At 23.3% G+C, this 15340-nt stretch overlaps 4 protein-coding genes across 4 annotated transcripts; 2 read left to right on the forward strand and 2 right to left on the reverse strand.

Annotated features, from left to right (window-relative positions):
* Positions 1 to 1467: 1467 nt before the first annotated feature.
* abcA2 (ABC transporter A family protein) lies at positions 1468 to 6572 on the forward strand (the record flags this gene model as incomplete). Its single annotated transcript, XM_642182.1, has 3 exons — positions 1468 to 1600; positions 1750 to 2830; positions 2921 to 6572. The coding sequence occupies 3 exons, from the start codon at positions 1468 to 1470 to the stop codon at positions 6570 to 6572; spliced, it is 4866 nt and encodes a 1621-aa protein (XP_647274.1).
* A 536-nt stretch (positions 6573 to 7108) lies between these two features.
* On the forward strand, positions 7109 to 9644 carry DDB_G0267742 (hypothetical protein; the record flags this gene model as incomplete). The annotated part of the gene is made up of 3 exons (XM_642183.1): positions 7109 to 7499; positions 7627 to 9466; positions 9542 to 9644. 3 exons carry the CDS (start codon positions 7109 to 7111, stop codon positions 9642 to 9644), a joined length of 2334 nt encoding a protein of 777 aa, XP_647275.1.
* Positions 9645 to 9744: 100 nt separating this feature from the next.
* DDB_G0267744 (hypothetical protein) lies at positions 9745 to 11168 on the reverse strand (the record flags this gene model as incomplete). Its single annotated transcript, XM_642184.1, has 2 exons — positions 9745 to 10913; positions 11048 to 11168. 2 exons carry the CDS (start codon positions 11166 to 11168, stop codon positions 9745 to 9747), a joined length of 1290 nt encoding a protein of 429 aa, XP_647276.1.
* Positions 11169 to 11821: 653 nt separating this feature from the next.
* Positions 11822 to 15319, reverse strand: wrn (ATP-dependent DNA helicase RecQ family protein; the record flags this gene model as incomplete). The annotated part of the gene is made up of 2 exons (XM_001732895.1): positions 11822 to 14144; positions 14232 to 15319. 2 exons carry the CDS (start codon positions 15317 to 15319, stop codon positions 11822 to 11824), a joined length of 3411 nt encoding a protein of 1136 aa, XP_001732947.1.
* Positions 15320 to 15340: the final 21 nt, after the last annotated feature.

The raw sequence follows: 15340 nt of genomic DNA on the forward strand, positions 1-15340 counted from the left end.
TAATAATAACATTTTTGTAAAGATCATCTTCGTTTATTTTAGGAAAATAATCTCAAAGGATATTATCTGGTTGGGATTTTTGATTTCTCAAAAATTCAAAAAAAAAAAATGAATAAATAAATAAAAAAATAAAAATAAATTTGACGACCTTTGGTTCGATTAGTTCTGACTTTGTTAGCCTAAAAAAACAAAAATAATAATTTTTACTAATTTTTTTTTTTCAAATATTTAGTAAATTAATTTTTTTTAATTATTTTTAAAATAAATTTGTTATTCAATTCTAAAAAGGAAATTCTTAGGTTTTTAACAATAATTTTCTTTTTTTTTTATTTTATTTTATTTTTTTTTTTTTTTGTTATGGTTTTTAATGGAAGTAGGAAACTTAACTGAAAAAAAAAAAAAAATCTGGACATGTAACCAACTGATTTTAGCCAAAAAAAAAAAAATAAAAAAATTAATAAAAAAATAAAAAACGAGACTAGAATTGGTGAAAAAAAGTTTATTATTGGCCCCCCTTCTAACAATTATTTTTAAAAAAAGCACAAGTGGCACATTCATATAATAAACCCAAATGAAGTACAACAAACAAAAAAAAAAAAAAAAAAAAAAAAAAAAAAAAAGAAAAAAAAAAAAAAAATATGAATTGGGTTACAACGTCCGATTATCGAGTTTTTAATTACTGGGTCACATTAACCTACAAAATTGGAAACAATGAAAATGTTTTTTTTTAAAAAAAAAAAAAAAAAAAAAAAAGGGGGTTACACAGCTGGATTTTTGTTTCAAATCTTGAACAAACGTTAAAAAAAAAAAAATTAAAAATAAATAATTAAAAAAATTATTGATCGCGAGGTTTTGAATTGTTTTTTGCTGTTGTTACGCCATAACTAAAAATAAAAAAAAAAAAAATTTTTATTTTTTTTTTTTTTTTTTTCAGATAATTTTATTTTGTTGTAACCCTCAACAAAGCATACAATTTATAAATATACACTCAAAAATCAGCTGATTTTGGACTTCCTAAGTGTTTTTTTTTTTTTTTTTTTTATTTTTAATTTTTTTTATTAATTTTGTTTTATTTTTAAAAAGGAGGGTTACATGTGTGATGGTAAAAATAATTTTTTTTGATTTAGTTTTTCCTATTATATAAACAAAAAAAAACTTTTTTTTTTTTTCACTCATTCATTCATTCATTCATTATAACCTCAACAAACAAACAAACATCAAAATAATAAGTGTAAATAAAATAAAATAAATAAATTTTTTATTTATTTATTTATTTTAACACATTTTTTATCATTGTATTTTTTATTTTCTTTTATTTATTTTATTTATTTAATTGTTGTAACATTACTTTATAGTTTAAATATTTTATTATTATTTTTTTGTTTTTACTTTTTTTTTTTTTTTTTAAAATTTATTTATTTATTTAATTAATCACGCATAAAATTTATAAATATATATAAAAAAAAAATGGGAGAGTTTAAATCACAACTTAGAACTTTACTCAAAAAAAATCTTTTACTAAAAGGTAAATCAAAATGTGCAATTTGTTGCGAAATTTTATTCCCGATTATTGTTATTTTAGTAATTTTTGCAATTTTAGGTAAGTAAAAAATAAAAATAAAAATAAACTCAATCTATTTTCAGCTATGTGTGTGGTGTTATTAATCATTTTACTTTTTTTTTATTTTTTTATTTCAAACAAATTAATTTCTTTTATTTTTTTATTTTTTTTATTTTTTTTTTAATTAGTTTTGGTTATGGCATTTAAAGCAAATTATGATCCATATAATGCAAGTAACTTTGTTAATAGATTTGAAAATACAGTATTACTTTATGGTAATGCAGATGGAGCATTAAATGTTGAACAATTAGGAGTTATGAATATTTTAAAGAATGAAGTTGCAACAGCAAAAAATTTGAATTCAACACAAATTGATCAACTTTTTATAGAGATTAATGATCAAACAGCAATGGAAGCATTCTTTCAAAATAAATCAGATTTTGTATTTTCTGCAGTTTGGTTTAATAATAGTGCATTATCAAGTGGTACCAATCCATTTCAATATAATATTAGAGTTGATAGTGATGACGTTATGGACACTGAAGAGTTGATTAAAGAGGATGATACATCAGATAGTGAAGTTTATGTAAAGAAACGTTTTGTTGCAACACAAGTTGCAATGGATCAAGCAATCTTTAGTTACTTTGGTTTAAATAAAACATTAAATGTAAAGGGTCAACGTTATCCAGATCCATGGACAGAATTATGGCAAAAATGGATCCAAGGTAGAGATGGTATTTTCAAAGACGCAGGTTCAGTATTTATCACAGCAGCATTAATGATTTTTGGTTTCCGTTTAATAACAGATTTAGTAATTGAAAAAGAAACTAAAATTCGTGAATCAATGAAAATGATGGGTTTAAATGATTTGGCTTATTTCATCTCTTGGATGATTACAAGTTTAGTAACTGCTCTACCAGTTAATTTAATAATTTCAATTATTTTAAAAGGTTCATCAGTAATTCATCATACAAATTGGGGAGTTGTAATATTTACATTAATTCTTTATCTTTTAACTTTATTACTCTTGGCATTCATATTAAGTATGTTTTTTGATAAATCCAAATTTTGTGGTTTACTTTCTTTTGTAATTATTATTGCAATTAATATTGGTGGTATTTTCGTTGCAAAATATGATTTTGCTCCAGGTGCTAAATTATTCCTTTGTTTAATTTCACCAATTGCAATTGCATGTTCAATTTTTGCAATGAGTGCTAGAGATTTAGAAGAAATTAATACTTATAATTGGGATATGATGGTAACTGAAAAGTAAGTAAAAATAAAATAAATAATAATAATAATAATAATAATAATAATAATAATAATTATTAACTTTTTATTGTTATTATTTTTTTTTAGTCAAGTAATTGGAATGTTAGTTTTAGATATTTTCTTTTATATATTTTTAGTTTGGTATTTAGATAATGTTGTAACAACTGAATTTGGTACAAAACAAAAATGGTATTTCTTATTTACTAAAAAATATTGGTTCCCAAAGAAATGTAATGAAAATGGTGATGAACAAGATATTGAATCAACTTATCAAAATGAAGATGTTGAAATGACACCAGTTGGAGTTGGTCAAAAAGTTACAATTTCAATTCGTAATCTTAGAAAAGAATATAATACTGGTGATGGTTTAAGAGTTGCAGTTAATGATTTATATTTAGATATGTATGAAAATCAAATTCATGCATTGCTTGGTCCAAATGGTAGTGGTAAATCAACAACCATTGGTATGATGACAGGTTTAACACCTCCAACTAATGGTAACGCATTTGTTCATGGTTATGGTATTTTAAATCAAATGTCATCCGTCAGAAAACATCTTGGTGTTTGTCCACAAACTGATATCATTTGGCAACAATTGACAGTATTGGATCATTTGAAAATCTATGCATCATTAAAAGGTGTTTCACCATCTGAAATTCAAAGAGAAGCTGAAAAAATGGCCGTTGAAGTTGATCTTGGAGAAAAAATTCATAGTCAAGCTGGTTCATTGTCTGGTGGTCAAAAACGTAAACTTTGTCTTGGTATTGCTTTCATTGGTAGATCAGATGTCATCTTTTTGGATGAAGTTTCATCTGGTATGGATCCATTAAGTAGAAGAGTTGTTTGGGACTTTTTATTAAAATATAAAAAAGGTAGAACTATCATTCTCACAACTCATTATTTAGAAGAAGCCGATTATTTGGGTGATCGTATTGCAATTATTTCTCATGGTAAATTACGTTGTGATGGTTCATCACTTTATTTAAAAAATAAATTTGGTTGTGGTTATCTTTTAACTTGTAGTAAAATATTATCATCAATGAATAACTTTAACGCTCAACAAGTTACAGAATTTATTCATAATTATATTCCAGAAGCTACCATTTTATCAAATGCAGGTACTGAATTAAGTTATCGTCTTCCAACTGCATCTTTACCACATTTCGCCCAATTTTTCCGTGAATTTGATGATAGATTACAATCATTTGGTTTACTTACTTATGGTATTTCAGTTACAACATTGGAAGAGGTATTCCTTAGTCTTGGTCGTGAAGCTGCATTGGAGAAAGGTGGTTTCAATATTGATCAAAATGAAAATCAAGATCTTGAACAACTTAGAAAATCAATTGCAATTAGTTCAACTGGTGTTAAAGCTGGCCAACAATTTAAAGGTCTATTGATTAAACGTATTAAAACTTCAATTAAAGATGCAAAATCATTCTTTTTAACATTGGTAATTCCATTGGTTTTCATTATTGGTTCAATTATTATGTATAAAGCAATGGATAAACCACAAATTTTCTATAATAATGCTACCGTTCCATTAACTATGAATCTTGGTATCTATTCAGGTTTAGAAAATAATTTTGTACCAATGCAATCATCAAATGAACTAAATTGGGAAAATTCTTTAAATTCAAGTCCATACTTTAATAAATTTAGATTTATTCCACAAACAGAAAACTTTGAAGATTATTTAATTGAAGGTAAAACAAATGGTTCTTTTGCTTATAAATCATCAGCTGGTGCAATTAACTTTACCTTACCAATTGATGTTTCATCAACAACAATTGATTATACAGCATTTTATAATAAGGATTATATTCATTCATTACCAGTTCATATTAATTTAGTGAATGATGCCGTATTAAGAAAACATAATAACATTGGTATTCAAGTTACAAATATGCCATTTAAACATGTTTTATCAAATTTCGATCTTGCAAGTGAAGGTATGAATATTTCATCAATCGTTTACTTTATTATTATTATGATGGCAGGTTATGCATTAATGGCAGGTTCATTCGCTGGTAATGTTGCACAAGAACGTACCAATCGTGTAAAGAGATTACTTTATATTTCAGGTTGTAAGAAATATGTTTATTGGTTATCAAATTTAGTTTGGGATTATTTCTTTTCATTCATTCTTATTCTATTGACAACTTGTATCTTGGCAGGTATTCGTGAAAATTATAAATCTCAATTTGGTCTTATGTTCCTTTGTTTAATTTTATTCTGTGTCTCTGTTGTACCATTATCTTATTTATTATCTTATAGATTCGCTAGTTTTGGTAAAGCAACTGGTGCAATCACTGCAATTCATTTTGCAATTGGTATTATTTTCGTAATTATTAGTCTTAATCTTCGTATTCAAGTACTCATTGATCAAGATGTTGATTTCCAAAAAGCTGCAGATGCTGTTGATATAGTTTTCTGTATCCTCTCACCATTGTTTGCCTATAGTAGAATTCTTTTCTTAGTTTCTGAATTCCCAGGTTCTGTACGTGTTGGTACACTTAAAGTCGATAATTATTGGTCAATGGATTATGGTGGTTCACCAATGATCATTCTTGCAGCTCATTGTATCGTTTGGGTATCTTGGATTATGATTTTAGATTATACTCCAGAATTAATTGGTAAAATTAGAAATCCAAAGAATATTGAAGCTCCACCACCACCAGATGATGAAGATTCAGATGTTACCGCCGAAAGAACTAGACTCTTATCAGTGGGTCCAAATGATGAACCACTTCAATTTAGAAATCTTCATAAATTATTCCCAGCAGTTGGTAAAGCTGCTCCAAAGGCCGCTGTTTATAATTCAACTTTATCTATTCCAAAAGGTCAAACCTTTGGTCTCTTGGGTTTAAATGGTGCTGGTAAAACCACTACTATTGCAATGCTTTGTGGTGATATTGTACCATCTTCTGGTGAAGTTACAATCAATGGTCATGATTTAATCACTGATAGAGGTCAAGCATTAAGAAGCAATGGTTTATGTCCACAATTTGATGCTCTCATCACATTATTATCTGCTCGTGAACAATTAACATTATATTGCGCAATTAAAGGTGTTCCAGAGGATAAAGTTAAAGAAGTTGTTGAAGCTTTCATTAAAATGATGGATCTTGGTGCTATTGCAAATTCAAATACTGGAGGCTATTCAGGTGGTAATAAGAGAAAGACTTCATTGTCAATTGCAATGTTGGGTAATCCATCTATTGTCTCGCTCGATGAACCTTCCACTGGTTGTGATGCTGTCGTTAGAAAATATATTTGGAATGTAGTTAGTGAACTTGCTAAAGATAAAGTTATCATTCTCACAAGTCATAGTATGGCAGAGGTTGAAGCTTTATGCTATAGAATGACCATCATGAGAGATGGTAAAATGAAATGTTTAGGTTCCATTCAACATATTAAATCCAAATTTGGTGCTGGTTATACTTTTGATGTTAAATTTAAGAAGGAATATTTAGATAGTGGTATTCAAACCGTTCTCAAAGCAATTCCAAACTCTATTGTCTTGGATGAACATGATGTTATGGCAAGTTTCGAAATTCCAAATCCACCTGATAATCCTGTTAAAATTTCAACTCTATTCGAATCACTCTCTCATTTAACCATTTTAGATGATTACAATGTTAGTCAAACATCTTTAGAAAGTGTTTTCCTTAAACTTACTGGTGCTTCTTATGAAGATCGTTTAAATTTAAATAATCAAAAACATACTTCCGATTAAATTAAATAAAAAAAATAAATAAATAAAAAAAATAAAAAAATAAATTATCATATATATAAATAAAAAAAAAAAAAAATACAATAAAATATATTTATTTTATTCATCTAACAATTATAATTATTTTTTTATTTTATTTTTATATGCTCTAAGCATCATGTTATTAATATTTCTTGAGTCTTTATTAGTTGCTAATGATAACAGTACCATAGTAGCTATTATTTCTTTAAATAATTGACCAACTTTTACAATTATTATTTTTGCAAAAAACCAATTTTTTTTTTTTTCTTTTTTTTTTTTAAAAATCTATTTATTGTGATTTAACCCCTCTCACACAAAAAAAATTCAAAATAAAATTAATCAGTTTACAAAACACTCTTTTATAAAAAAAAAAAAAAAAAAGTTATTTTATTATTTTTTTTATTACCCCACGTAGATAATTTAAATATAGCCAACCTCTTTTTTTATTTTTTTTTTTATTTCTTTTTTAATTTTTTTTTTTTTTGTAATTTTTTTTTTTTATAAGTTAGGTTATGAAAATGAAAGAAATAATTAATAATTTTAAAGAAATAATATCAATACCAACAGTTGTAAATTCAAATTTCACAGGATTTGATGAAGAAACAGTTAATGTTTCAATTGCATTATCTCAAACTGATTTCGAAAATAAGAAAAATAAATTATATCAAATAGATAAATCAATTTTATTTCAATTAAATGGGAACAATATAGATAAAGTTATTTCTTCACCATTCCCAATTGAAATAACTACAACAAATATTTCAATTTCAAATTCATTTTCAAAAAAATTAATAATTAAAGAAATTAACAATACAGAATTTGAATATCATTTTGATATTATTACAAATAGCAATAATTTAATTACCACAATCAAATCAAAAGATATACATAGAAAAATTTTAAATGATGGTAATTATTATGAATAATAATAATAATAAATAATAAAAATTTTAAATTAATTTACAAATAATTAATTATTTACAATTTTTCTTATTAAAATAAATGTTTTGTCATTTTATAACTATAATCAATTTAGAATGGTTTGGAGGATTTTCATGGTCACCATGTGAAAATTTTATAGCTTTTATTGCAGATAATAAAATAAAAAATAGTTCAGGTTTCTTTGAAAAAGATTTAAAAAATAAAGAAAATATAGGTGATCAATATTTATATAAGGAAAATTTAGGTGAAACATATTCAAATGTACATAATCCAACAATTTTTATAATTGATTTAATAAAAGAATCTGTTTATCCAATTGAACCATTCCCAATTGATTCAATAATGGCAGGTCAAGTTATTTGGGAACCAAATGGAAATGGATTTTTATTTTTAGGTTGGGAAATTGGAAAAAGAATTTATGGAATGAAATTATGTTTTAGTAGAATTAATTCAATTTATTATTTTAATTTTAAAATTTTTTTACAAATCGAAAGAAATAATAACAATAATAAAAATTCAAATGATAAATTTGCATATATAAAAAATTTAATTAATTCAAATAAAAAAGTTAGTTTTAGAAGTTTAAGATTTTCACCAGACGGTAATAATTTGGTTTTTATTGGATTTGACGAATTAATTCATAATCATAATTCATGTTCAAAATTATTTTTATTACCTTGGTCAAAAGAAATTTCATTACAACTTGGTGGTGCTGGTAGTGCTGGTGGCGCTGGTGGTGCTGGTGGTTATAGTGAAATAGAATTTCAAACATTGATAGATTATAAATTTTCAAATGATTTAGAATCATTTTATGGAATTTATTGTATGGGAGTTCCTAAATGTACATTTATTAATAATGAAACCATTATTTTTTCAAATTCAGTTGGATCAATTAATAAAATGATTTCTTTTAATATTTTAACCAAAAAATTAAAATTTATAGAAAGTAAAGGAATTTTCGAAAGTAATGATCAAAAACAACAACAACAACTTTTAAATTATCATATTTACAGTGTTATGAAAGGAATGATTTTAACAAGAGTTTCATCAATTAATAAACCACCTTCAATTTATTTACTAAAAATTGATAATAATTTAAATATTATTAAATCAATTGAAATTTATAAATCACCAATTAAAAATCAAAATTTAATTTCAAGTGAAATTTCAATTCATAAAGTCCCAATTTCATATAATAATAGTAGTAATGATAATAATGATTATAGTAATATTAAATCATTTGAATTAATATATGTAAAAAATAATAAAAACAATAATTCCAATGAGGATAATAATAATAATAATAATAATAATAGTATAATAAAAAGACCAACAATATTATTTATTCATGGCGGTCCACATATGAATATTACGATTGAATATACATATCCATTTGGATATTTACAATCATTAGGTTATAATATAATTATACCAAATTATAGAGGATCAAGTGGATGTGGTAAAGATTTTATTGATTGTTTACCAGGTAAAATTGGTACACTTGATAAAGAAGATTGTTTATCTTCTTTAAATTATTCAATTGAATTTATTGATAAACAAGGTATTGATATTAATAGAATATCAATTATTGGAGGTAGTCATGGTGGTTATTTAGCAACATACCTATCAATTGAACCATTAATTAAAACAGTAATTTTAAGAAATCCAGTTATTGATAATAGTTTTTTAGCTACATTAACTGATATTCAAGATTGGTGTTTGTTTAAATGTGGTATTGATAAAAATAATCTATATAATTCGTTACCAACATTAAAAGAATTGGAAATCATGAGAAATTGTTCACCAAGTACTTGTTTTGATCAAATTAAAATACCAATTTTATTATTACTTGGAGAAAAAGATAAAAGAGTTTATAGTAAATCACAAGGACTCTTATTATATAATAATTTAATTGAAAGAAATATAAAAACAAAGTAAATATTAATTTATTTCATTTTTATTTAAAAAACATATATTTGTATACTAAAAATATATTTTTTTTTTTTTAGATGTTTAATGTATTTAAACGAAAGTCATTCTTTAGATAATACAATTGATTCAAAATTAGATCAATGGATAAATATTGCTAAATGGTTAAATGAAAATTGTTAGTTTATAAAAAAAATAAAATAAAAAAAAATAAATAAATAAGAAATATTATTTTATACATTTTTAATTTTATTTATTTTAAATTTTATTTATTTATTTTTAATTATTTTGTGATAAATGTATCATCATAATATTTTAAAATTTCAACATTAAAATGAATTACTAAAGTATCATCTTCAGAAATGAAACCATTTTCTTTATTATATTCTTTATAGAAAATTGTTGAATAATAATCATTTAAATTACCAAATAGGAATCTTGAATCAATTTCTTCATTTGATGATGGGTTAATATGATTTTCAATTTCAAAGCTAAAACTAATTCTAGATTTATTTCTAAATAATTTTACAAGATGAATTGAAATTGTTTCACCATTGTATTGACCATTTGGGAATAGTCTGAGTGTGAAATAGGAAAATGCAGATGATGGTGATGTTGAAGTATTGAATTTTTGGAATTGGATGGATTGGCCTTTACCATACTGTTTTAATTTTTCACTCCATTTTTCAATTACCCATCTACCAGAATAACTTTTTGATTTTTTTAATTCTTTAAAATCCTTTTTCAATAACCTTGAGTATGAAATTGATTCTTGTAATTCTGAATTTGATTTCTCTAATTTCAATGATAAACTATTAATCATTGTAATAGAGTATAAAAGATGTTCACCAGCAAGTACTGATAAATGCTCTTTAATATCTGAACGCTTCACCAAATCCACACAACCACCCTCATTAAATGGACATTTGATTAATTTCGATAGACATATTGTATCTTGATGATTATTAAATTCACCTCTTTCAATTAATTTAAAACAAAATTCACATTGTTTTAAAACTTTTAAACAATGATTTTCAATATGGTCTGTTTGCTTTGACCTTGTTATCTCTATTGAACAATGTTCACATTTTATTAAAGAATTTGGACATTCCTTTAAATGGTGATCAAATTCACCTTGTCTAATTTTTAAACATTCTTTATTTTTATTATCATCATTACAATTTTTATTATTTGGACATTCTTTTAATGTAAATTTACAATTCTTTAAATGAGTTTCTAATCCTTCAATTGTAATTATATCTTTACAAGCATTTTCATCTTTAATACTATTCTTTAAATCTGAAAATGAATTTGGACAATAAATATTTAATTTTCTAACTTCTTTCTCTAAATATCTATTCTTACTTAATGATTCAATTGATTTAATTTCACAACGACATGTCATACATTGTTTTTTTAATTCAATCATTTTTAAAAAACAATTTTTACATGCTTTTAATAATAAATTTAATCAAAATGTTAATTAAAATTGTACTTGCTTTTTTTTTTTTTTTTTTTTTTTTTTTTTTTTTTTTTTTTTTTTTTTAAAAAGTTTTAAAATAAAAAATAAAATAAAAAATACTAACCAAAATGACCTTCTACACATTGGTAAATATCAACTTGTAAATGTGAACAAATTACACAAATAAAATCGTCATTAATCTCTCCTACTACTAAATCATCAAATAAAATATCACTAATTTCCATTTTATTGCCAAAGGATGTGTTTTAGATTCTAAAGCATTTAAAAAAAAAAAATCAAAAAGTAAAAAATCATTTTTGTTTTTTTTTTTTTTTTTTTTTTTTTTTTATTTTTTTTATTTTTTCATTCAAAGAATTAACCACCTTTAATAATAAAATATCTACTTTGTTTTTAAATAATAACATGACTGAGGAAATTTATTTATTTTTTGAAAAACAAAATAAAAAAAAAAAAAAATAAAAAAATTTATCTTTTTGTTTTAAAAGAATTTTTATCTTTTTTTTTGAAAATAAATCAAATAAATCTTTTTTTTTTTTTTTTCTGATATAATATTAATATCTGAGATCTTAATCGAGATCATGAGCATTTCTTTATTTTCGTTTTTTTTTATTATTATAATAATAATTTAATAATAAATAATTAAATAAATAATATATCTGCAAATCAAAAAAAAACTTTTTCCTGGTTTATTTTTTTAAAATTATTTGTTTTTTCCCAAAGACCAATAAATTAAAAATAAAATTAAATTATCAATTATTTTTTTTTTTTTTTTTTTTTTGGATTAGGTGATCTGCATGGTCCATTTATTTATTGTAATTTTAAATTTTTTTAAAATTTTTAGGAAAACAAGATAATTAGAAAAAATGGAAGATCATTTCTAATTACAATCTTTTTGAGAATTTCTTCTTGCTTCCCTAAAAGCATCTAAAACAATATTCGACTTTTCTTTTGAATATTGAATTTTCTTATTAAATACATTAGCTAAATTGTACTCAATAATAACTTCATCATTCTTTTTATTATTATTATTATTATTATTATTATTATTATTATTATTATTATTATTATTATTATTATTATTATTATTATCATGTTCTTCTTTTAATTTCTTAGGAATGAACATATGTGCTTCTTCAAATTCTGTAAATTCATCTTTTCTCTTTAAATTATTATTATTATTACCATTATTATTATTATTATTATTATTATTATTATTATTATTATTATTATTATTATTAAAAGTTTTGATAACATTAAATATTTGTTTGGTTGTAGTGATTTTCGTAGGTATTTGTTGTTGTTGTTGTTGCTGTGGTGGTGGTTGTATTGGTAATTTAGGAGTAATCGATAAACCTTCTTGAATTGAAAATTCTTGAACTTTTTTTAAGATTGATTGACCATGATCCAGTACCTTTTTATGATCCATACCTTCTATTTGAGATAATTCATCAATTGTTAATGGTCTAAATTGAGCTATCTTTCTTAAAGTATTTTCAGGGAAAATAAGAAATGTTGGTGTTTCTGAAAACATTGATAATTCTTTTCTAAATTCAATTAAAATTTTAAATAATTTCATAACTATTGGATCGATTTCATTTGGTTTTGTAAATGCTTCAATTTTTAATAATTTTGATTCATTATTATTACTATTATCATTATTTAATTTTTGTGATTGCTGTTGTGATTGTTGTTGTGTTATATTATTTCTATGAAATTGAGTATTCTTTATTTCAGGTTTTAAGATATCATTATTCATAATTAAGATTGGTTGTTGTTGTTTTTGTTGTTGAAAATTACTATTTAAAATATCTTTACCTTTTTGAGTGATTTTAAGTATTGTTTTAAAATTTGATGAGCAATGTTCAACAATGATTGATTCGGCTTTCATTTGATGAATTAATTCTTTCCACCATTTCTCTGAAAATAAACTACCTTTACCATATAATGAATTTTTAATATGTATTTGATTAATTTCTTTTGAATGAGAACCACGTAATATTAATATTGTTATTTTTGTACCATTTCTTTCTTTATTCTCAAAAATACATTTTAAAACTTGTAAAACTTCAAATGATAAATTAATATAATCACTACTATCCCTTAATTCAACACAATTATCACATGAAGCACAACCATTATTAGCATCAATTATAAATTCTTCACCAAATGCTTCCAACAACATTTGTCTTCTACATTTAACTTTATTAATTAAAATTTCTTTAAATTTTAATAATTTCTCATTTTCTGATTTTTTTGGTTCTAATGAATCAAATTGTGAAGGTGATGATGACGATGACAATGGTGATGATTGTGATGATTGTGATGATGATGATGATGATGAATATTTATTATAATTATTATTATTTCTCAATAAAAATGAAGATTTTACAAAATCTTGTAAACTATAAATAATTAAACTTAAGCTTTGTAAACCATCTCTACCAGCTCTGCCGGATTCTTGATAGAAATCTTCAACACTTTTACTCGCGCCATAGTTTATGATTAATCGAACATCATGCTTATCAATACCCATACCAAATGCAATGGTTGCAACGATGACTTCAGTTTTATTGAATAAGAAATTCTTTAAAGTTTCATCTCTTTGTTTATCACCCAACTGACTATGATAAACGTTTGATTGAATTTTATTATCACATAAAAACCGATTCAATTCATTCGCAATTTGAATGGTTGTGCAATAGATGATAGTAGAATTGGACACGACGCCAATGGTTTTCCTCGTTTCCAATAGAATGTCCAATATCATTTTAAAATCGTTAGAGACGAGTTTATCTTTAATTATAACTTTATAATAAATGTTTGGTCTATTCTTTGATGATTTGAACATTTTACAATTACCATTACCAATTCCTAAATTGTTAATTATATCAGACTCTATTGATTTAGTTGCAGTTGCAGTGACTGCCATAATTGGTACTGTCGGAAACTGGTTTCTTAATTCTTGTAATTTTCTATAACTCTCTCTAAAACTATGACCCCATTGACTTATACAATGAGCTTCATCAATTGCAAATAAACATATCTTTTCATTTCTCACTAATTCTCCAATAGATTGATACTCATTAATAATTCTCTCTGGTGTAATATAAACTAAATTATAATAACCTTTAAATATTAATTCATATTCTTTTGAACTACTTTTAATATCACTTGATAATTTTGTAACTTTAATACCTAATCTAAATTATTATAAATTATTATTAATTATTAGTTATTAGTTATTATTAATTATTATTATTATTATTATTATTATTATTTAATATTACGATTTTAATTTTAAAGTTTGATCAGTAATTAAAGATACTAAAGGTGAAACAACAATAGCAGTTTTATTTAAATATAAAGGTGGTATTTGAAAACACAAACTTTTACCAGTACCTGTTGCCATTGAAAGGAATGAATCTCCACCACTTATCGTATGTTTTATAACTTCTAATTGATTCGGTCTAAATGAATGTAATCCAAAATATTTTTTTAAAATTTCTATTATTTTATTATCTTCATCATTGTAATTATTATTATTATTATTACTGAATGAGGTAATAGATGGATTACTATTAAAATTTGTTTTATTATTATTTTCATTATTATTATTATTATTATTATTATTATTATTATTATTATTATTATTATTATTATTATTATTATTATTATTATTATTATTATTATTATTTTTAAATACAGATGTAATATTTGAAATATTACTAGCAGCTATCTTATTACTATTATAACTTATTTCAATATTATCATTATCATTATTATTATTATTATTATTATTATTTTTGTTGTTTATAATTTTTGTTATTTGTTGATCAACAGACACATTATTACTATTATTATTATTATTATTATTATTATTATTATTATTATTATTATTATTATTATTATTATTATTATTATTATTTTTTTTATTATTATTATTATTATTATTATTATTTTTATTATTATTATTATTATTAATATCATTCATTTGATCAATGTAATTATTAATATAATCATCATCAATATGATTATCATTATTTATAAAGTCATCAAAATAATCATTTGTAGTGTCATAATCATCATAAAAATCATCGTTATTATTATAATTATAATTATTAATGGCGCTGCCAGTAGTATTAGTGTGTGTGTTTGTGTGGGTGTTTGTGTTGGTGTTAGTGTTGGTGTTAGTGTGGTTGTTATTATTTATTGTGATGGTAGTGGTGGTGGTAGTTGTTGCTGCTGCTGTTGTTGTAGTAGTGTCGTTATCATTTTCATTATTGTAATTAGATTGTTGTTGTTGTTGATCATTATTATTAATCGTTAATGATTCTTCTTCCTCTGGACACACAGAGGAACGACTCCTCCTCACCATAGTGAATTGTAGTCGGTTGTT

The sequence above is a fragment of the Dictyostelium discoideum genome (assembly GCF_000004695.1).
Source record: "Dictyostelium discoideum AX4 chromosome 1 chromosome, whole genome shotgun sequence".
NCBI lineage: Eukaryota > Evosea > Eumycetozoa > Dictyosteliales > Dictyosteliaceae > Dictyostelium > Dictyostelium discoideum.